This window comes from Dama dama, chromosome 18 (genome assembly GCF_033118175.1).
Source record: "Dama dama isolate Ldn47 chromosome 18, ASM3311817v1, whole genome shotgun sequence".
NCBI classification, from domain to species: Eukaryota; Metazoa; Chordata; class Mammalia; order Artiodactyla; family Cervidae; genus Dama; species Dama dama.
In genome coordinates, this window is record NC_083698.1 from 14701113 (window position 1) to 14725143 (window position 24031).

At 39.2% G+C, this 24031-nt stretch overlaps 1 protein-coding gene across 1 annotated transcript in view; it reads right to left on the reverse strand.

Annotated features, from left to right (window-relative positions):
- Positions 1-18762, reverse strand: part of COL28A1 (collagen type XXVIII alpha 1 chain) — a 180349-nt gene extending 161587 nt beyond the window's left edge. Inside the window, exons 1-7 of the mRNA XM_061164958.1 lie at positions 18642-18762; positions 17257-17813; positions 11004-11024; positions 9361-9417; positions 7586-7639; positions 5535-5576; positions 1144-1170 (exon numbers count right to left, since the gene is read on the reverse strand). Coding sequence (XP_061020941.1) covers positions 1144-1170; positions 5535-5576; positions 7586-7639; positions 9361-9417; positions 11004-11024; positions 17257-17813; positions 18642-18762 — 879 coding nt within the window. The remainder of the gene's footprint in view (positions 1-1143; positions 1171-5534; positions 5577-7585; positions 7640-9360; positions 9418-11003; positions 11025-17256; positions 17814-18641) is intronic.
- Positions 18763-24031: the final 5269 nt, after the last annotated feature.

Genomic DNA, 24031 nt, shown 5'->3' on the forward strand with positions numbered 1-24031 from the left:
GAATCTGCCTGCAATGTGGGACACCCAGGTTCAACCCTGGATCGGCAAGATCCCCTGGCTACCCACTCTAGTATCCTTGCCTGGAGAATTCCTTGGACAAAGGAGCCTGGTGGGCTATAGTCATGGGGTCAGAGAGTCAGACACTGAGAGTTAGACTAAGCGACTAACACTTTCACTTGCCCAAGTCTGAGGGTTTTAGGACAGAATGAATGATAACGACATGTTCTGATTTTGAATAGCTTATCTGACCATAGAGAGCATATAATAATAGCAGCATAAACTTAAGAATGAACAACTGAACACTCAAAGATTCCTGAGCCCCAGTCTAACACATTCATTTCTTTTGAATCAGTTTCATGTCATAATTTGTAATTTTCAAATAATCATAAAATAATCTAACAACTCATAACCTTTGTTTGTCAAATTCACTCCTCCTGCAAGTTCTACCTAGATGATTGACTAAATGAAATAAGTAGTTCTTTATGGCTTAAGCAGGATGATCCACCCTCTTTCCCCCAGTAGAGGGTCTTATGTCTGCATTTCATAGGAAGCTAAGTGCCAAGGCACTAGCCTAATTGTAGTATTGCTGTATCCTTTTGTATATAGAAACTTTTGGGCTGGATACTTGTGATGCATGGCTGTAAAAATCAGGATTCTCTATTGAAGACAATTCATATATGCAGGGCTAAGAGAGACTGGATTCTGATCTCAGGAATCTTGGGCTACCTTCCATTCTTTATAGCATATACCAATATCTTAAGTTCTATTATTAGTTTATGTTAACAGAGTTAAAAATGTACTTAGGAATTTGAGAATCCAGACTTCCAAAAATAAGGGAAAATAACTTTTATTAAGTATATAAATGGGCTTCTCTAGTAGCATAGACAGTAAAGCATCTGCCTGCAATACGGGAGACCTGGGTTCAATCCCTGGGTTGGGAAGATCCCCTGGAGAAGGAAATGGCAACCCACTCCAGTATTCTTGCCTGGAGAATCCCATGGACAGAGGAGCCTGGTGGGCTACAGTCCACAGGGTCACAAAGAGTCGGACACGACTAAGTGACAAACACACACACACGAATATATAAATACAGTTATGCTTCTGTTTTTCTTTATGAAATTCTATTTATTGTTACCAACTTACCTTCTCACCCTTGTACCCAGGGATTCCCTAATTAAAAAAGAAAAGTAGAATATGATATTAGAAGGCATAGTTGGAGGAAGTATCTGATGTTTTTCATTTATAAAGTATAACAAAGCACATTTGTACAGTCTTGGAAAGTAAGACCACGTAAAGATAAGCTCGTTTACTTGTCTTTGCTCTTAGGGAATGTGCATATAGTAGAGGGGAGAAAAGAACCTATGTTTGCTTTTATTATATCCTATTCTTAGTTCCACATATTTCTTTCAAACCCAATTTCTTACCCTTTGGCCTGAAGCTAAAGGAAAGACTATACACTGAAACTCACTGTAGCAGTGATGACCTATAACGGTCCTTTCAAAATTGTTATATTGACTTTTAAACTACGAACTCTCACAGCTGAGAATGTTCTATGGAGACTGTTAGAGAAATTGGCTTTGAAAACGAGCTGAGATAATGACCTTTAAAATGCCCGTAAATATTTATATCCATTCAGGTCCTCCTTTCAAATTCGGTCTCGAATATAGAACATCAAGGAAATGAACGGTTCCTTTGTCAACCCTGGTGAGACAGTGACCTTTAAGTTACTATATTTTATCCCACACTAAATAAGGGGCCAGCGATTCAGCAGCTCTTGTGTGTCACTCTTGGGAACCCGGCACAGCCTTCTCTGTTGGGTCACTGCCCACAGTCCTTTAAGTAACACGATACTGAATTTTAACCTGATTGGGAAATTACCAGCTTTAAGCAACACCAAGTCTTTAACTGGATCAAGTGTCTTTTTCACACAACTATAGTTTCCAAGTATAAAAATAGAATTGTAAGATATATTTTTAAGTGAGCTGGAGAAACCAGTGGAATAAACAAGATGTGAGTGTAGTTACATGTGAGTCAGAGTACAAAATTTTGTTCTGTAGGACTTTTTTTACCAAAGATAAAAAGGAAAACTTTAGGAAACAAATAGCACTTCTCTCCAAATGTGCAGTCACTGAGAAATTGAAGAGTAAAACTAGTAAAAAAAAAAAAGGACATGTTACGGTACAATGTAATCCATGTCGGAAACGCTTATTCACATAAATGGTTTAAGGTTTAGTATAGTGCTTAAACTTAAAGGCCATAGTTAAACTGGTGTTCTTTATAAAAACAATTCATGTTTGCAGCACTAAAAAAAGACTGGACTTCCCATCTCAGGACTCTTGGGTGATCTGCATCCCTTCTAACCCACCATCATATTTAAAATCCTGTCATTATTTTATGTTCAGAGAGGTGAGATTGTATTTAGGAAGGAAACAATACAGTTTACAAGAATAAAGGAATATCATTTTTTATAGTATAATTTTTTTCCTGTTTTATTTTCTTGGTTTTTTGTTTGTTTTCTTTTTAGTTTTTTTCCCTGAAATCTCTGGTTTCACTTACTAGTTTTAAAATACTCAAATTTAAGACAGCCTACACTGTGCTCATTGGTCTCTGCAAAATTTGCTTCTGACTTTCCTATTTCTATTAACGGGACCATCATATTTCAAATCATACAGAAATCAAAAGTTTATAATCATCTTTTCTCTCTCCTTGCCCCTTCCATTCTTTTAATCCAACCAATTAAAATTCTCCAGCAGCTTCCAGGGCATTTGGATTCATCCAGAGCTTCTTATTTTTTGGTAATTACACCTTTGTGTATAATCAATTTGGTTTTGTTTTTTTTGGCCACACCACGGGAACTTTTCTTGGCCAGGGACTGAACCCATGCCTCATGCAATGGAAGCGCAGAAGTCCCCATGGAACATCCTCAGCTGTGAGAGTTCATAGTTTAAAAGTCGATACCCAGAGGGATGGGATAGGGAGGGAGGTGGGAGGGGGGTTCAGGATGGGGAATACATGTACACTCATGGCGGACTCAAGTCAATGTATGGCAAAACCAATACAATATTGTAAAGTAAAATTAATTAATTCATTAATTAAAAAATAAGAAAACAAACAAGAAAAGTCAATATAACAATTTTGAAAGAACTGTTATAGGTCATCACTGCTACAGTGAGTTTCAGTGTATAGTCTCTCTTGTAGCTTCAGGCCAAAGGGTAAGAAATTGGGTTTGAAAAAAATATGTGGAACTAAGAATAGAATAGAATGAAAGGAAACATAGGTCCTTTTCTTCCCTCTACTCTGGACCTTCAGGTGGGTCCAGAGCCCTGAGTTACAAATCGAGGCCCGTGTGATCTAGCCCCTGCCTACCTCACAGCCGCATCTCCTACCCCATTCTTCCTCAGGCTCTGGCTCTCTTCCCATTTCCTGGGCCCACCAAGTTTCTTCCACCCCAGTGCCTTTGTACCTACTGCTCTTTCTGCCTAGGAACCCACGTGACCTTGTTTTGTGTTTTCATCAGCGACGCGATGGACGTGAGCTTGAGCAAGCTCCGGGAGTTGGTGATGGACAGGGAGGCCTGGCATGCTGTAGTCCATGGGGTCGCAAAGAGTCAGACAGAACTAAGGGACAGAACTGAACCTTCTCCCTGACTGGAATTTTTATTCGCCTATTGATTGCCTCCTGCTGTGTGAACACTTCATGAAACATGATCTTTCTACCTTGCTCACCTCCATTTCCCCAGCACCCAGTATAGGGCCCAGCACATAGCACGTGCTAAGTAAATCTTGTTGAAGGACTGAGGTAGAGTTAGTCACCACATCCCCACATTTCTGCACCTTCGTGGATCTCACAGTGTTCCCCTCCTTTCTGTTTTGTTATCACTGTAGCTCAGTTCTGTCCCATATAACGTGAGCCACATATGGCATTTTCAATTCCTTCATAACCACTTAAAAAAGGCAAGAACTAACAGGTGAAATTAATTTTTAATAATATGTTTTATGTCTCCTAACAGGTCAGAATACTGTCATGTTAACACATGATCAATATTAAAAAATTATCAGTGAGATATTTTCTATCTTTTTTTCTGATACTAAGTCATCAAAATTCGGTGTGTAGTTCATTCCGCCAGCACACCTCCCCTCCGGCTTGCCTGTCTTGACTGCTGATTAAGTACACATGGCCAGTGACTCACATGGGCCAGAGCAGCTCTAGCTAATTAACATCCCTGTTACTTCTCATGCAGCCTGTAGCAACAAACCTCTTCAAAGTACACTCTCTGCTTATCCCCACTTCACTTTTGCTTTTAGAGCCAGGCCAAATTAATCTAAAACCACAGCTCTGGGGCCATGTGCCTCATCTAAAATCGCAAGGGGAGTCCATCACCCAGCAAAGCCCAGCCTTCCAGGCATCAGGACCACCCACTCTGACCCCTGGGCTGTGTCTGCCAGTACTGCTCCCAGGGCCCCGTTTCACCATCCCTCACTCACTGCCCTCCCCCTGGCTGCTGCTCACAGCACTCTCCAGCTGGAATGCCTGCCCGTCCACCTTCCAGTCTGTCTTTATCTGACCTGGTCCTTCACGCTTCACTCGTGAGGGCTCATCCCATAGAACCTACCCTGATAGCTCCAGTCTTCTCTGAATGCCCTTTAGACATAGTATTTGATGCATGAAATTTTTTATAATGTTTTGACATTCTGCTGCATATTACAGCTGTTTTACCTCTCCTCAGAGATAATGGATTTTCCTGAAAATAAGTACTTTGTCTTAATTTTATTTTCACTAACAGTATGCTTTATACATAGAACATACCTAAAAAGTCTTTCCTGAATGAATAACAAATTTCTGAAGGAATTTCCATTGAGATTATCAAGCTTTCTATCAGATTTCTCATGACATTGATTACAAATGCCAAGAGAAGCGTTTTTCAAACCTCCGGGTCTGAGTCCTGGGCTTTTTCATCCAAGGGGACAAGCTGAGAGAGAAACGTAACAGCTTCTCTTAAGTTCCTGTATGCCTCTCTGCTATCTGCTACACCACTGCAGTCCTCCAGGAAAATGCAAAAGAAGAAATGTAGTTATTTCTCAGCTGTACAGTCTCTGACATCATCTAATTTTAGGGATGATAAGTCAACCAGAATGATCTCTTCTTTTACCTGTAGAACTAGATTTACAAAACCATAGTTGAGATGATGTAATTCTTAGGCTCCCCGGATCTTTAATCCTTTTATTTTTTATATAAAGCACAAGAAGCAAAGCAAAATATTTTTCTCATTTGAGCTTTTCACAAATCTCAAATTGAGCATCAGGGGGTGTCATTGTGGTGAAGCGCTCTGTCCCATCCTCACTCCTTTTGGACAGAGTATTTTCTCCTCACATTGCAGCTTCTGAGATCACAATCTATCTGACTGCCTGTCTGAGCCATCCAGAGCACATGTAGACATAAATCATTTTTGCACTGCAGGGGTCAAAATGATCCATTACTGAATCTTAGCATCCTGGGATTACTTTCTTAGGAAGGCATTTCAGACGTGTACATACCCCTGGGCCTCTTTCTCCAGGTTCCCCTTTTTGAGCATCACCCTGTGACAAGAAGAAATTCAGTCAAAATTCCACAGCCCTGCGGAGCAAGTGATTGCTCAATAAAATGCACTCTTCAGAATTCCCAGATTAATAGGTCAACCCAATGGGGAAAGTATCTTTGACCTTGACCACTGACTGACCTTCTCACCATGCAGTCTCAGGAAGAAGACAGCAGCTCAGATAGCCTTTGCCCTTTGAAGTGAAGCCAGATGTATGGGGTGCAGAATCCAGGTATGTTTTCACAGCGCAAGCTGAGACTCACATGCTAGTTTAACAACAGGGCCGTTGTTCTCAAATAGACCATTGTACCCTCTCGGAGCCAGCCACTCTGACTTTTCTCCAAGGGGCTTTGGAATGTTTTCCAAAATGTCCTCAAGAGTGATTGCTTGATTTCAGCAAGACTTAGGAAAATATATTATGTGGCACACAATTACAAGCCAAATAAATGAAATGGTCACAAAGACTTACAACAGGTATTTAACAAAACAAAAAGAAGACGTGATGGCATTAATTCAGATCCGTAGAAAGTGGGTGAGTGTAGGGGTGTGAGTGTGTATGTGTTGTAAAGCCACCCAAGAATACTTTACGTTCCCTCTCTTTGGCAAGCAGGCAACTGGCAAAAATGCTTTCATGCATCTAACTTACTATATTTTTCATTAACTCCCTAAACCTATTCTCAGAAATGGAGTTACTGGGATTAAAATTTTGAATATTTGAATGCTTCTTATGTAGTGCCTAGCTGCTTCCCAAAATGTTTGTGTTTGTGCCAAATTACCCTTGCAATGAAGAAGAAAGTAGTTTCAGCACCATATTGCTAGTTATTATTGTTTTAATATTGCTGTTAGTTGCTTTAAGAAACTTTTTAAAATTTAAAATACAGGAAAAAACAATATGAACTAGATACGAACTATGTGAACTTCCCTCCACCCCCCACTCCAAAACAACCCAAGAGCCTTGGAGTCCAAAGTTTCTAAAATGTGAACAATTAGTATCAAAGGGCACCTCATTGTCAGTCTTTAAATTTCATCCATTATCCAGTGAAATTAGACATTTTCTTTATTCACTGGATTTATTTCCTCTCTTGAAAACAGTTTGTGTCTTTTGACCATTTAATTATTCATTTCTCACCTATTTTATAAAATCATTATGCATTATAGCAGGGCTTCCCAGGTGGTGCTTGTGGTAAAGGATCCTCCTGCCAGTGCAGGTGACTAAGAGACACAGGTTTGATTCCTGCATCAGGAAGATCCCCTAGAGAAGGAAATGACAACCCACTCCAGTATTCTTGCCTGGAGAATCCCATGGAGAGAGGAACCTGGTGGGCTACAGTTCATAGGGTCACAAAGAGTCAGACACACCGGAAGTGACTTAGGACATCAGACGGATGCATTATAGCAATTATCTCAATGTCCATGGTATTTGACATAAATATTTCCATACATGTCTTCCTCTTTAATTATTGTTTTTCATTAAATACAATTTTTCTTTAAATTTTCACATGGTTACATTTGCTAATCTCTCTCCTATGATTCCGTCTGTTCTCTTGAAAGACCATCCCAACAATGATATAACTTTTTAAATCAAAGATTTTTTTTTGGATGGTACACAAAGAAAAGAATTAAGGAATTTGTAAAGGAGTTTTAATTCTTAAAACTCAAGTGCCAACAGCAATGTGTTTTGGAACATGTATTAGTGATTCATGAAACATTGTAGTAGTCAGTTTAGGCCACCATTATTTAAGAACGAGTTTCTCTTTATTCACCTCCCTAGGTTTCCTGAATTTATTGACTGAAATGGCCATATGCTTCTCTGAATTTTTAAATACAAGCTTATACAAGCCAGACAGATAATGCAGGAAGCAAACAGCCTGTATTCTTCACAAGAATCATCAGATTTTTTTTTTTTTGGCATTGGCATAAAGTACAATGCTTTGTTTTCTTAATTTTTGTTCCTTAAGTAGAACTAGAAGGAGATACATTGGTTTAAAGAAAAGCTGTTTAGTCATTTACCGGATTTCCTTTTGGTCCTCGCTCACCTTTGATACCTGGGTTTCCATGTGTACCCTGAAGGCAAAGGGGAAAAAGATTACATGGAACAGACATTCTATTAGTTTCCTACACCTTACAGTAATTTCTTATCAGCTTCATCCCATAAAATGAGAGAAGATTATAAAAACAAAACTTTGCCTACCAAGCAGAGATTCAACTCTGCTTACCCTTACTACACACTGGGAAGATGGCACAGTCGCGGATAGGCAGATTCTCTAGATTTGCTCAAAAAAAGATAATGTCTCTCTTCCTGATATCCAAGGGAGAGTTTCAAAAGATAGGATAAGAGAGGTCTTCAGTTTTTTTCCAGACAGGCATTTTATTTTCCTATTCTCAAGTCACCAAAAATCTCACTCTTCTGTGAATTGGTTTTGGGAACACTCAATAAATGCTAAATGACATAGTTCTATGGCTATGGACTGACAGGCTACAGGTTCTATAGGAACTGAGCGTTCCAAAGAGTCAGACACGGCTGAGTGGCTATGCACACATGTACACATATGGCTATCCCTATAAAAACATGGTGTAGTAATCTCTTCCAACAATATTGAGTGACTGAAATGGTCAGATTAGCTTAGCAATTATAAGTTTTCTGTTTATTCTAAAACATAATTGAATATCCCAAGCAAACCTTTCCTGCTCATTTCTTGCTGTAACAAGTATAAATTAAGACTGCATAGGAAGGAGAAGTTAAACCTCTGCTTTGACCAAAATCAGGTTTTACTGACTGCCACATTTTCGTGTGATGTATCTAGTGTGTATTTTGAAGAAAAAATATTAAAAAGACAAACATTCTCTCTTTCTGATGCCTTGATTGGTAGAATGGTTTGAAAAAGTATAGGTTTTGGACCTAAGACTCAGAAGAAAATGTGTCCGAGTCTAAGAAATTCACTGTATACATTTCCCTCCTTGCCCCCAAATGCAAGCATCAGCTCCAAAACATTATTCATGCATTACTGTGAAGTGTCTCCTCTGGACTCCTGACTTCTAAGGTCTGAAATCACAGAAGAAGATGAAAAACTGAAGGAGCATCATGGAGGTGTCTAAAAGCATGTGTTAGAGAAATGTCTAACATCTCCAGTCATTGTGATGTCGTTCCCAACACCTTCCCAGAATAGACATGGCACCTACCAGGTATTAGGGCAGAATATAAGGGAAGCACGCACGTCTTTGGGGATTATCTTTTCAAGTACTGAACCATGTTAGCAAATCCTGCAATTTATTTCCAGTTGCCAAGTAGTATCTTCCATTTCACACAATTCACTAATATCCAGAGCTCCCTAACAAGCTTCCTCCCCACTAGGCGTTTTTAGGGTTGCACTTGGTTAAGTGTAAAGACACAGTTACTTCTGGAGCAGTCACTTGTTTGTAGTTGGAAGTGGGATGAAGCTTTGCCTAGCTTACCGAGGACCTATATGAACCCTTTCTCTATATTTTCACTTCAGTACTGAGAAATTGTGGCTCCAATTGTCACATCAGAAGAGATGCTGAGATATCCTCTGTGGGAAGAACATCTGATTTTAAGGCAAATCTGCCCTCAGTTCAGGTCAGTAAAATCCCAAGCTCATTTCTTAGGACAGAGTGTATCCCTTTAGGAATAAAAGAAAGACACAATATTTCCGTTTTTGCTGCAATTTGCTTTTCAACAGCACAAAGTAGCCCAGTGTTTTCAGCATAGAGTATCATGGCTAGGACTTCCTGAGCTGACCCTAAGTTCAAAGCAGAAATATACTCACAGGAGACCCTGGATCGCCGGGATCCCCCTTCTCACATTCACAAATCTTGCGTTCACACTAAATCAACAATGAAACACAACGTTAACACACAGTGAAATAGAACATATTAAATCTCATTCAACACATAACTAAATGGAGCACTCCCTTAAAGAAACTTTACCTTGAAAATTTATGGAGCTTTGGCTCTATTACATTCTTCTAAGAAAACTCTGAGCTAGGAAGAGCCAGCTAATAAAGTATTAAATGTTGGCATGGTTAAATAAAATAGACCTCCCATTAAAAATGTGTGTATTAATATAACATCTACTCATCAGTTAAAATGAAAAAACAAACATTTTCAGTGGACTTTTGGAGTTTCTGCTGTTTTTCTTCTATGTAACACATCTAGGCTCAATAATATACAAAGATCAAATACTGCTTTACTCAACAAAGGAAAAATTTTGATTTAAACCATATTTTATCAATTCTGAGATGCATCTTTTCCCTTATTTTCACATCTTTGAAATCAGAAGTATTCTATGAGTCAGGCTCGACCAGGATGAAGCTGGTGTTTTCTGCACATGCCCTTCAGCTCTTCCAGAATGAGATGGAAGAAAACTCCAGAGACACAACCAGAGCACCTGAGGAAATGCTGTGTCATCTATAGTTTTTGTGGCACAGGGACCGGTATTGTGTGCAAAAGCCAGGGCAGCAGTGACTCTGAGACAGAAAGTGATTCAGAAGATTTCGACTTTGAGTGCAAAGAAGTGGTAGAAATAACCAATTTAGTTTGCTTATATTTTCTCTTTTAAGTATGCACAAAAGTGATACAGGATTTAAAAATCTATATCTAAGTACATGTAAAAGGACTCTTGCCTTAAGTATAAATTGAAAAATTGTGATTCATAAGAAGGCACTGTATCATATTTTAATTGAGAGAGAGCTTTTTTAAAATCTCTCTAAATGGCATGTGAAATAGTGATGTATCTGACCATGTATGATTCAGCGAAGCATGAGTATTTTATGTGATACTGCTCATAAGTGTCCTCATGTTAAAGAAGCAATTTCTCAAACTAAGTTCAGATGTTCTAAACCCTCTGCCCAGAAACATACGTCCAGTACTGCAGTCCTCAGCAAGCTGATGGCCATCCATTGTGCTGAGTACTGTCCAACCAGTATTGGCCAGCTTCCTTCGCCAGTTGGTCTGGTGGCCACCATCAGGGAGGAGATGAGCTCAGTCAGTCATCAGGCAGCGGGGATGACTCTGAGCCCTGTCCATTAGCCAGGAACACTACTTCATCCTGGCCAGCTCAAGACACACTAGAGCGAAGGACCCTCATGAGCGGGGGGTATTGAGACACAGCTGGGATGAAGGAAGCGGTATCAAAGTAAGCAAAAACTGTATCATCTGCATTATCACTGATTTCTAAAACCGCTCTCTAAAATCATTTAAATACTTCCTACTTTTTCTAAAATTTCCAACCTGCAGTGGATATGGCAGCATAAAAGAAATCAAGTGGCTGCCTCAAAATAGAGCAGCTCATTTTAAAAAAGTAAGAATTTTTATTTAGTCACACCTTACCTTCTAATGTGAATTATAATGCTGATTTGATTATGTGAGCGTTTTAGAGTAATTCATAGTCATCAAAGCATGTGGTGCTTACCTTCTTTTCAAATAAGATATCCTAGGAGGGAAAAAAGAATGAAACATTAACTCAATTCATGATTCTGCTTCCAGCTTCTTAATAGCCTTAATTATTCCCAATGGGATATGCAATTTCCAAGAAGAATAGCAATTCAGCCTTTTTAACCTTGTAAAAGCAATAAAGCCCCAGCCAACCACCCAAGGAGCACTCTGAGCCATATACTAATAGAAGACATGAAGGGTACTAACATTCATTAAAAATAATTTTTTTCTAGGAACTTCATCCTATTGCATCCCATGTTTTCTCTCTTGTTCCTTTTTATCAGCTCTAGAATCTCCATAGTTTGGCTATAAGCTCAATCAGCCATAATGAGAATTTTCTTTCTTTTATTTACAAAGACTTAGGCAGAATATGCAATTGTGTATTTTCTCTTCTCTGTTTTTCTATCCCTATGTGCTGTGCTGTGCTTAGTCACTCAGTCGTGTCCAACTCTTTACAACCCCCAAGGGCTGCAGCCCACCAGGCTTCTCTGTGCATGGGGTTTCTCCAGGTAAGAATACTGGAGTAGGTTGCCATGCCCTCCTCCAGGGGATCTTCCACACCCAGGGATCGAACCCAGGTCTCCCACATTGCAGGTGGATCAGATTCTTTAACATCTAAGCCACCAGGGAAGACCAAGAATACTGCAGTATATAGCCTATCCCTTCTCCAGGGAATCTTCCTGACCCAGGAATTCAATGGGGTTGTCCTGCATTGCAGGCGGATTCTTTACCATCTGAGCTATCAGGGAAGCTTTTATCCCTATACAGATGTTCATTTATTGTTTAGCATTAGAACATTAATTTTAGGGTGATAACTTCATGAAACGTTAATGAGCCTTAGAAGTCAGTGTGGCCCAGTGGCTCATTCTTTCATAAAGAAAGGAGACACAGTGCTGTGGCTTGCCCAGGGTCACACTGTTGGGCTGAGGTACTTGACCAAGCTCAGCACTATTTCCTACTTAACCACACAGAGATGAATTAGCCAGAATATTTTTCAAAACTACTTTCAATTCATAATTTTAGAGAAATTCACAGTGTGGTTTTTGTCAGACCTTTAGGCCTCACTGCCCCACTCCAGTTCAGTGGGGTATTATTACCTGAAAAGTGTACTGAAGATCATGTCTGAATCAGTGGACACAAGCTATGTTTACAGATAGACTCATTACTCTCTGAAGATAGAATTTATGTGTCAAATTAATGCCTTATGACTGAATCTGAGGGGTAGCTCACACATGATAAAATAGAAAACGGAAGCAAAAAGCACTAGAATATTTGTTGCAAGGTGTTAAAAATAATGTAATGAGAAAGCTAAAGATAAGTCAGAGTTGTACCTTTACAGAAGACTCTGCATCCTTTTAGTTTTGTTCTTACTCTACATCTATTGCAATACAAATGAGTTGTTTAGAGAAGATATAACAACTTGCTTTAGGTAGCTCTGGTGATTTAATCAGGCCAAAATTTAGGCTAGGAATTCAGTGTCATCTAGGGTCTTCATCCTGTTTCCACCATTATCTAGCCACCTGACCATGGGCAAGTCATATAATCCCTCCAGTTCATTTTCCACATCTATAAAACAAAGAAGCTTGACCCCGTGGTCTTGGGAGCTGTCCAACTCTGGCCACAGACCCTATCTACCAAAATCAACATCTCAACTATGCTCTCTTTCTCTCGCCCTACCCCAGTGATTTTAAATTATTGGGCAAAGTAAACCCAGGCTGAAAGCAGATGAGATACTTGTGTCTTTAAGAACTAGTAGGTCATGTGGACAATGGAAACTCAGCCAAACTGACAATTTTAGTGTAAAACAGCATTACCCTCTCCAGAATATTTGGCTGTGCCTAGAAAGTTGAAATTTACATGCTTTATCTCCAGGCTGCCCAGGACAAGTCCTGGCTTCCACCTGTGATCCTGACATACTTTCCAGACACAGCCTAGAGAAATTCTTGTATAGTTCAGCATTCATTATTTTTAATAGTGAACAATCTGAAATAAAATGTCCATCAATAACATAATGGATCAATAAGCAAAATACCACTCAGCAGTTAAAATCAATGTATTGAATTTATATATTTTAACAGATAAATTTCCTAAAAAGTTGAATGAAAAAGAAAGTTGAAGATGAATGCCTAGAACATGATCCGAATTGTGAAAATATTTAAAATATACATCAGAAACTTGGTTTCCTCTGAGAGGGAGAGAAGGAAAAGAAATCTGAAAGAGAGGCAATAAAGCAACTAATAATTCAAGTCAGATTGTAATATTTGAAAATAGCTACTGAAATAAAGAAAAATTCAAAGTTGTGTCCCTTTATCATATTTTTATACTAAGTAATATCCTTATCGATTTTAAACTCATGAATTTAGCCACTAGTGCGGCAGATGTGTAATTTTACACTTTTTTAGCTTTTCCTTTGAAAATTCAATTTCTGCTTTGCCACATTACCCTTTAAATGTATGTGCCACGAGGCTTAAAAGCTGTAACAATGCAACTAATTATTTTTGGAACTCATTGGCTTTTGTGTTTGCTTGAATTTATATATCCGTGGAAACAAAAATGGACCCAAACCTCACAATAGATAAGACTGTTTCAAACAAGAGCAAAGCTGCACTCCCTGAGGGCACTTGCAGTCCATAAGCCCCAGTGATAGAGAACCCCGCACAGCCAGCTGCGTGGGGAGGAGAGCCTAGACTTGGCTGGCAGAGAAGGAGGAATACGATGGTTTCTTGGAATTGGTTGGCCTTCTGGACGATTTTGAATAAAGGAATGCAAAGGACCAACTCATTAATGGAATGTTGTTCTATATGTCAAAGTTGATAAGGAAAAAAGGCATAAAGACCCGTGTGGGCAATCAGACAAAGGAAACACTGAGGAGCGACATTTTTAAAAAGTGGACGGAGCTGGAGGCTTGGAGAGTAGTGAGGCATTTTGCTTAAGCAGAGAGGCAGGCCACGTGGAGAACAGTTGGGAGAACGTGGTCAAAGCCAGAGGGAAGGTCCTGTTCAATGAAAGTCTAGGTGGATACTGTGATTTAAATGAAAAAGTATAAATAGAGAAAGGACCTCATCAGGGCAAAAAGAAGTGGCATTTTATTAACAGAGTCAGAGTTTTATGATGGTAGATATGTGGGAAAAAAGAAGTCTAGAATGGAATTGCCAATTTTGTGAGTGACCATGAGGTCAATGCTCTCAGAAGGGAACAGAGAAAATGTGAGGAAGGTGCTAAAGTTACTAGCATGACAGCAAATAGGATGAGAATAAAGAACTTAGTAGGCAAGGATTACAAATTCTATGACAAAAATGATATTTGCAACTTAATATAGCAGAAGAATAGCCATTATCAAATCTCAGAGAACAGAAATAAGGCTCTAAACAGAGGAGGCCTTGAAAAACTGGGAAGTAGACCATCCTAATAAATCAATGAAGCCTAGGATTCTAAAGATGATATAGAAACGATGAAGTTGATCCCTTCTTGCTCTGTGAGGGAGAAGATGCACTAAATTAATGTTTTTCTTAGTAATCTCCAAATAAAGAGACCACTTTTTTATAATTGTTATTCCCATAAAGACTTTTTTTAAAGCTTAAGGTCAAAGATAATAAAGACTTTTTTTTAATATCCACATACTCTCTCTTGCTCTTTTAAAGGACCAAGTAATATATCCAGAAGGTTGGTTTGAATGTGTTTCTTTAGGGTTCAGTACTATTCTGTAAATCATAATAAAACAGAAACACGAATATTTTCTTTTTGGAATCATCAGGTCTCTCTTGGGTAATTTAGAACTAAATTGTTTTCAGGGTTTCTTACATGATACTTCCTGATAGAGGTGCCAAGGAACATGCAGTGATTCCTTGATTTTTCTGGGCTCCTGCAAAATCTATTCACCATGTACACTCCTGTCCATAAATTCAACTAAAGTCTACTCTGCAATGAAAAGAATAAACTGACAATAGAAAAACAACCCAGATGAATTTCAGAATCATTACACTGGGAGGATGGAGCTGACAAAAGGAGTACACATGATGTGCGCTTGTTTATATAAAATTCTAGAAGATGTACACTAATTTAGGGTGACAAGTCAGGTCAGTAGTATCTCAGGAACAAGGAATGCATGTATTGCAAAGAGGCATAAGGAAACTTTTAGAGATGATGAAGATGTTCCGTATCCTATTTGTGTTGGTGGTTTCATGGGTGAATACATCTAGAAAAACTCACGGAATTTTGCATTTAAAGTAGATGAAGTTTTGTGCTTATACATAAGTAAGTTATTTTTTTAAGTCAATTTCATGATTCTTTCTTTCAAAAGAAAAGTTTGAAAAATTGAACTACAGATGTAACAGAAACAGATTAGATACGGACTTTTCAGATAGTCTGAGCAAAAGTCCAGTTTTGCTTCCTAGACAGTGGCCATTTGAAACATTGATACTTAGTATATATCTCTTTGAAAAACCCTATAAGCTGTTTGGATCCTGCAGTTTGTTTGGAAAGCAGCACCTCCTTCTAAGAAATGGCTTGTTCACAGAGCTTCCATCTGAACAAACAAGCCGAAATCAGAGGATGCTATGGAAGAGTAGAGTCATGAGGATGCTTGGTCATTTTTCGGTCTCCCCAGAAACAGTTTTGCTTCGGATGTACTGCCAAGAGCCTGCACTCTCAGTTGGGAAGGAGTTCTTAGCAAGGGTGTGTCTGGAGGGAGTATGAACCTCCTGAGCTGACACATCTGGCCAAACAAGGAGCTGCCTGTCCTGTGTCTTCTCCAGTCAGCAGCGGATGACTCATTATCACAACCCCGGGGTTCTTTCCTGCACATGCTGGAAACTTCTGTCTCATTCAGTGGTGAGGACTCAAATTAGGCACAGGCAGGGCTAGGCAGTTAGCTTGACCCCCCTGCACGTTCCCTTTCCTGCAGAAGAGATGCTCACGTAAGCATTCACCCCAGGTACCTGAGGGCTGAGCCCATCGTCTGAGGTCTAGGCAGAACTGCCCCCTCGTCTTCCCCTAATGCCCAAGTTTCAAAAGGCTAAAAACAGCAGTAGGTTTGGGAAGAGGGATGTTTCTTAACTGTTTCAAGGAATTTTTGCTTGAGAAAACCATTTAAAAAATTACTCTCTTCTCTCCCAATGTAACTTTACAGGGTCAAGCATGCAGGCTCTGGGGTCTTTGCCTGGCCTTAAATTTTCAACTATAAAATGGAGATAATAAGAGTACCTACATTATAAGATTGTTGTAAACATTGAATAAAAGAAAATATATAAAGCACTCAGAGCAATGACTAATACACAGCACTCAAGACATAACCACTGTGATTCAGGTAAGAAAAACTCAGCGTCTGGTGCTAAAAACAACTGAGAGTAACAAAATCAAAGTAATGTTGGGAAAAAGAATTGAGAGATGGGACAAAAGGAGCAAGACAATCTCTGAAAGAGGGCCTGAGGTTTTTTCAATCGATAGAAAAGAGCCATATGAAGTACTCACGACCTAAAGGACACATCAGCCTAGCCCTCTTGTCAAGAATTTTTTTTTTTTTTAAATCAGCATTTTTAAGAAAATTAATTTTTGACACTTAACAAATCAACCACCTTATCTCCAGGAGTTCCTCCTTGAGAAATGTGGTGAAGAGGAATTTTGTTTTGATTGCTTTGCGTTGTGTTCTCCCTAGCAGCGAGGAAGGGTTCTTATAACCAATAAAGAAAAGCAGTGATATCGCCAATCCTGAGTTAAAATTAGATGACCTTGTTAACACCTAAGAATCAAGGAGATAAATTTTCAAAATGGAAGTCTGCGACCTTCACTTGAGCATAATATGGCAAATGATGAGACAAAGGGTCAAAAAATATTTCTGCACAAGTGGAACGGGAAAAAAAGAACTTAAGACAATATGGCAGACTGCAATTTGACCACAAATCAAATATAAGTCGGCAGTGTTCACTGAGCCCAGGATGCACAAACAGGAGTCCCAGATGGATGATTGGAAATGAATCCTTCCAAACTCTTCAGCAATGGCTGATGGTAAAGTCAGGAATGCAATTACAGAGAATTAGCCTGGTACCTCCCCAGTTTATGTGGTGCAAACTGTCAAGAATGTAGAGACACATCAGAAAGATTCTTCTTTCCATTTCAAAGGTAGATTTTTTATTCCCTTTCATCTTTTTGACCTTTATCCTTTCAGAATTTGTGAACAAATTATCAGCATTATTATAAGAAATGTATATAAAATCAACATGTTAGGTACCTACCAGGCGATCCTGAATTTTGTCGACAAGGGTTGAATCATTCAACAGGAGAATGGGTACACTGGGTAAATCCCCAGATATCAAGCGCAGTTTGGTTTCGTTGACTACAGTAGAAAGTCCAATGGTGATAAATAATATTCCTGCAGTCCTGGCATCTTCAGAAATACTTTGAACATCTGGATTCTTCGGATGGTCAATGCCATCAGTCATCAGCAGAGCCACTTTCACGCCATCCTTACGCCCTTCCCTCTTAAGTAGCCTCGTGGCATTGGCGATGGCATAATAAGAGAATGTACCTTGCCCAATGAAATTCATAGACTTGACCCTCTGTCTAAAAGTCTGTAGATCTTTCCAGGAGGAAAAAGGTGGATCAATTTGGACAGAGCTGCTAAACTGAAGGGCTGCCAGTTTGATGTCATATTTCAAGGAGCCCACTGGGGTCAACTGAAATATCTTGTCACTCAAGCTACCCACAAAATCTTTTTGTTTGTCAAAGAGAAAAATTTTGGAACTTTCAGAGCTGTCGACGACGAAGACAAGATCTATGAAGCACGTGGAGTCTGAAATAGAGCAAATAGGTTAGGCAGCATCCTTGTCCCCACTTGTAAAACAAATTTGCATGAGGAAAGCCCTGAGGCATGTGGTCTGAATTGCTGATTTCCAAGAGCAGAAGGAAGTGAAAAAGAGAGGTACCTTGGAGATCGGGCTTACATTGTAAATAACTAAATCTCTTTCCAAGTCTTCAAATTCTTTTCCTCTTCTAAAATCGTGCAAATCAAAAGCAAACAAAATACCATATATTCTGAGCATCTTCCTAAGGTAAAACTTAACTTAAAGTGAGAGGAAAAGAAAGTACATTGTAGTCTAAAAATTCAACAAACACTAGGCAAAGTTGTCTAGAAGTAAATAACACTCTGCCTCATTCCCAGATTGTGTGACATATTGGTGAGGCCCCATCTTGTTTGGGTGCAATTTTTAGTTTTTTAACATTTTTTAAATCAAGGGAGAAACTGACCGGATGCGTCACATTGCAGCAGTGGTGAGGGACCAAGAAACCTAATAGTGAGAACTGAAGGTTGAATCCTAGCTCTGTGACTTGCTAGTTAATTTGTCTGCAGCCTCAAGCATGCCACGTCACCTTCTGGGCCTCAGTTTCTTTATCTATGTGAGTGGCGTTCTCAGTTGTGCCCACTTATGTATGCTCTCTAAGTACCCATGTAAGTATGCTCTGTCAGTATGTAAGGTGCCTTATGATCATATCAAAATAGAATATCACATATATACATAAATATGTGGTTTGCTGTTTATACCAAGTGCTATTTGGAAAAATTCATTTTAGGGTTTTAAGAAACTAAAACTAACAAAGATAAAACAAAGCATTTTTTTACCCTGGAGATTTTTCCTTGCAAGTAAATTGGTCTTTGAGCCTTTCTTTCTTTGTCCATATATTGCTTGACTCATAAAAGCTGGCAAAAGCAGGAGATACAGGACAAAATGTCTGTTCCACATTATGATGGATGGTGAAAAATCATCCGCCGTGTAGCACCTTTAATTTAAAAAATCAGTTATAAATACTTTAATAAGATATAGAGTTTGCTATTTTTAACTTCAAGCCGGTAAAACTGAAAGCTGGCATGTGGAAAAAGAAAAGGGTTTTTCATTCATATTTATGGAGAATTATCCACATGGGAATTTTTAAAGTTTCTAATCTAAATAAATCATGGCGACACAACCAAATATCTATTAATGAATATTTTTGTATATTCAAAGAGTTACATCCAAGTAGTCTGAATTTCCCATTATGTTGTGGGAAACAGGAGAGGGGAGAGCTGTTTAAAAACATTTCAGTCCCGCTCTATATGATGACTGCGTTTCAGTCACAGGGCCTGTTTGACATTTCCACATTCTCCAAGGTAGTATCAGATTGCTACAAGGTTGTTTTATCCATTTTCATTATGACTAACTCCTGACCGTGCCAATATTTTTACAGGGTTGTAGAGAGCCACCACAATTCAGTCTTAATATTACATGCACAATTTCAGTGAGTTCAGAGGTCGTCAAAAATTGAATTGCCCTTCTGTTTCCACAGAACCCCATTTTCTACATTTACCTTGTTAACTTCATCTCCACTGGAGCTTCAAGCTGTCCTACAGCTGCATATCCCATCAGTCAAAAGAGTGTGAGAGCAAAAAAAACAAAAAACAAAAAAAACCAGATTTGCTAACGGTTAGCTGGAAGAACTACCGAACAGAAATAGGACTTGAAATCAGGAAGCAAGCCCCTCTGAAAGGCCCTGTGAAACTTTTTTCCTGGATAGATTAAAATATAATCCTGTATTTAAATCTTCAGCAATCTTCAGCACTCAGTAAGCCCAGCTATGTACCAAGTGCCTTTAAAAGCCACAGACTTGCCTGGCAAAAGAAGACTCATGTGTGGCTAGCCCAGTAGACCTGAGAATGGGAGTAAGAAGGCTTATTTTGAACCCCATGTTTTGCATGGTTTGGAAATGCTTGCCGGCTTGAAGTGTATAGACTTTAGAAGTTCTGGAAAAAGAATCACAGTTTCCTTCTTTGGCACCTTGCCTTCAGGGAATGGTAAACTGGGAAATCATAAGCATGAATTTTTCCAGACTCTGAATGGGGGGGCGGGGCGGGCGGTTGGAAATACATGCTAAGGCAATAAAGAATGAGATGGGAGACTGACTTCTTCATACATGCCAGATGGAGAAGCCCCAATGAGAAGCAAAGCCATCAGATTGGGGAAGAATCAGTGGAGGGCTCCAGGCCGTAGTCTGCCCCTAGAATAGCCTTGATTAGCAGGAAGCTTATTAAGCTGGCCCTGTATCTGTATGGCCAAGTGTGCGTGTGTGTGTGCCTAGTCGCTCAGTCATGTCCAACTCTTTGTGACCCCATGGACGATAGCTCACCAGGCTCCTCTGCCCGTGGAATTCTCCAGGCAAGAGTCCTGGAGTGGGTTGACATTCCCTTCTCCAGGGGATCTTCCTGACCCAGGGGTCAAAACCATGTGTCCTGTATTGCAGGAAGATTCTTCACTGTCTGTGCCACCATATCTCTTGGCATTTGCCTCACATGCCATTGACCAAATGTTAACTGCTCTTCAGACCAGGTATGCTAAGATTTGGAGACAACTGGGTATTAAAAGAGACTTCCTGGTAGCTCAGATGGTAAAGAATCTGCCTGCAATGCAGGAGACCCGGGTTTGATCCTTGCATCAGGAAGATCCCCTGGAGAAGAGAATGGCCACCCACTCCTGCATTCTTGCCTGGAGAATCCCACAGACAGACGAGCCTGGTGAGCTACAGTCCGTGGGATCGCAAAGAGTCGGACATCACTGAGCAACTGGCAGTTTCACAGTTTCACATCCAAAGCTGTGTATCAAAACGCGGACGCTGTTACATTTCAGAGGGGGAGAGTGTGTAACATCATGTCCCTGGTATTACATATGACTTCTTTCTTTTGTTGACCCTTGTACTTAAAGAAGTTCTCAGAAGTTCTGGAAATAAGAGACTGAAAATTTAATTTCATGGAGAACAAGAGAGATTTTACAAGCTTGTAGCTTGTAGATCAAGACAACTCTTCAAAAACCTAAAGAAGGGGATTCCCATGCAGGATCCTGAGATGAAAACCACTATTTCTCTTATTTGCAGGCCTCATTTTGGGCTTCGGAAATGCTGGCTTTAAATAGATATCTTTCCCCTAAACTAGGCACTTGCTCAGACAGTTTGTTGATGTGTAATTATGAATTCATAACTGAAGCCTTATATATATATAATGTTCCCTAACACAACTGATTCATTAGCAATAATCACAATATCTCATACTTTACTACTATTTGTTCTGACATTTTTTATCTAGTTCTCCCAAACCAAAGTCATGCTGTTGCTTTCTGATATTAGCCAGAGGACACCCGTATACTTTCTTTAGTTTTTCAGTTCTACTATCCTCCTAAAATCTCTTATTAGTTTGATATCTTTTTTTCTCTTAGTTTAATATCTCAAGAGTCCACTCATTTTGGATCCCTTTTGTCATGTTTTATTTTGTCTCGGTTTTTAATACTTCCCACCTTTCTCTCGTTTAGATGTTATATACAAGTAAAATATGTTTCAGGGGAAAAGAAGCATTAGTTAAATAAAGGAAATATAAACCTCTGTGCTTACTACAGTTTGCATTTCATAAATGCAGAAACAATTGTTACCTTTAACCAAATGCCATAGTTTTGGCTTTTTTGTGTGAAATTTATTTGGTGTAAATATCAGGATCAATAAAGCCGAGAGAACTTATATTTTATGACTTTTTGGAAATAAGATTATCTTTCAGCAAAGTTAGCTAATTTTATTCACTATGTTTGCATCTCATTTGTCTTGCCATGAAGATAAAGTGATCGGATACTTTATCCAAAGCGTTAAACTTACCGTGTTATAAAGCATTCTGCAGTGAATGCTGAGTTACAAAAACGTGTCCAAATTAAAAAAAAGATGTCCCAAAAGATATTAACAGTATAACAATGCTACATAGTAGGCTATAAATTAAAAATCAATTTTGAAATAGCTTTAAAATTTACATTTCTACATTTTAACAATTATTCTTATTTCCCTGACAATATAATTAAAGTAATAACAAAGGATAAAAAATTTTGACAAGCTTTCTTCACATAATAAATACATAAACTGCTTAGTCTTCCACAGTTCCTAGATGTCTGAACTGACTTCCAGTGATTAAAACAAAACAGTCATGTCTTACCTTATAAAGTTTATCAAACGGGAATTAAAGACTGGTTAAGCAAATGCCAACAGCAAGGACCATTGCTGAGGATGGAGCTGACTACTTGATATTGTTCTGTTCTGTGGGAAATAAAAATTGTCTTTGCTTTTAGATCTTTTGTAATTCTCTACTCATGTTTTTTAGACTAAATTAAAGCAAGAGTGGCTAGGCATTTGGCCAGGTTGCAAGATCTGGGTGGAATCAGTGAGTAATTTAAAGGAGCAGTGCCTTTCATAATAAGCCTGTGCTTTCCAGGCTGTTCTAAAAATAACTTGGGCAGATTTTCTACAGTTTAGACATTTATTGACCGCCTGCCTTTGTTTGTCAGGCCGTGTCCTCTTTCTGGTCCTTTGCCCGGGAGTTGCTCGGTAAGATACTGTTTCTGAATTGCTCTGTGAAGGAGGATAAGTCATACCAGCTTGAGTGTGCATGCTAAGTCACTTCAATTGTGTCCGACTCATTGTGATCCCATGGACTGTAGTCCACCAGGCTGCTCTGTCCATGGGACTTCGCAGGCAAGAACACTGAAGTGGGTTCCCACTTACTTCTCCAGGGGATCTTCCCAATCCAGGGGTCGAACCTGCATCTCTTGCATTGCAGGGGGATCTTAGTGACTGTAATTATAGAGTTAGGAGTCCCATGAAAACAAGGTCTTGTTGTCGATGCTTAGTCATTAAGTTGTTCCAAATCTTTGTGACCCCATGGACTATAGTCCACCAGGCTCCTCTGTCCATGGGATTTCCCAGGCAAGAATACTGGAGTGAGTTTCCATTTCTTTGTCCAGGGGATCTTCCTAACCCAGACTCTGATGCAAATCTGGCTTTTCAACAGAGGCAATGGGTTGATAATTATTGAAGATAGGTGATGAGCATATAGAAGTTTGTGATTCTAGTCTTTCTACATTTGTGATTTTTGACAAGTTTCATACTCAAATATATAGACTATTGTATAGAATTTAGTCCTGGTTCTGTCTCTCACATGGGGACCTCAGTTTCCCACTTATGAAATGAAGGAGGGAATTTAATTATTTATCAAGATTCTGTCAAACTGTAACATGACAAGGAGGATTACAATGGTCAATTTTTGAGGTCTCCATCCGGGAAAGGTGATCACTGTAGTCATTCCATTCTCTTTTTGCCCTATTTTCTACCTGTGGTTACAGCCCATATTATTAATAAATCAATATTTGTCAGTCCAAAACATGTTGCCAAGAAGCCACTAGACCCCTACACAACTTACAGCAGGTTTCTCTACAGACTGCCTCAAGGATCAGGAAAAGCAAGATGATCAGAGAAAGCGATAGGAGTGTTCATGTTATAATTTAGAATCGGCTTTCTTAGGAAGCCATGTTAGCATTTATATCTCCATTTATAGTAACAGTAATAGCTTCCATTCCATGAACTCTTTACCAGGTGCCAGGCACTGGGCTAAGTGCTTCACACACATTATGGGATTTAACCCTCCAAAAGCAAACCATCTGCTCATTGTAAGGACTGCAGGGGTTTGTGTTTTGCAGATAAAGGATGTTGAGAAAGAGAGGAGCTCACTAACTTGCCCATGGTCATACTAATGCTAGAGAATACCAGAATGAGATCTTAACTCAGATCTCTCTGATCCCTGAGGCTGCATCATTAAGTTTGACATCCATGTGAAATGTGAACATTTTCTTTGCCTCTTCACCGCCTAGCAGGTTTTGAGGAACTAAGGAAGTTTTGTGAGACTGGTAATAGAAAAAAGGAAATAGTGGATATATCACAGAAGTAACAGTGGAATGACCTAGGAAGCAACCATTTATATATCTTAAATAGCCTGTAGATATTAGTCGCATGTTTCACTTTTGTGAGATGAGAGTCATGGATCAAGGAAGTGGCAGTTCTTCAGAAATTAGCTCTTTTTCCTAGGGTAGGTTAACAATTTGCAGAAAAATAATACCTCAAGATTGCAAATAGGTGACTCCTGAGGTGAAAGATGGACTGCTTTAGAACTGTTCTGATTGA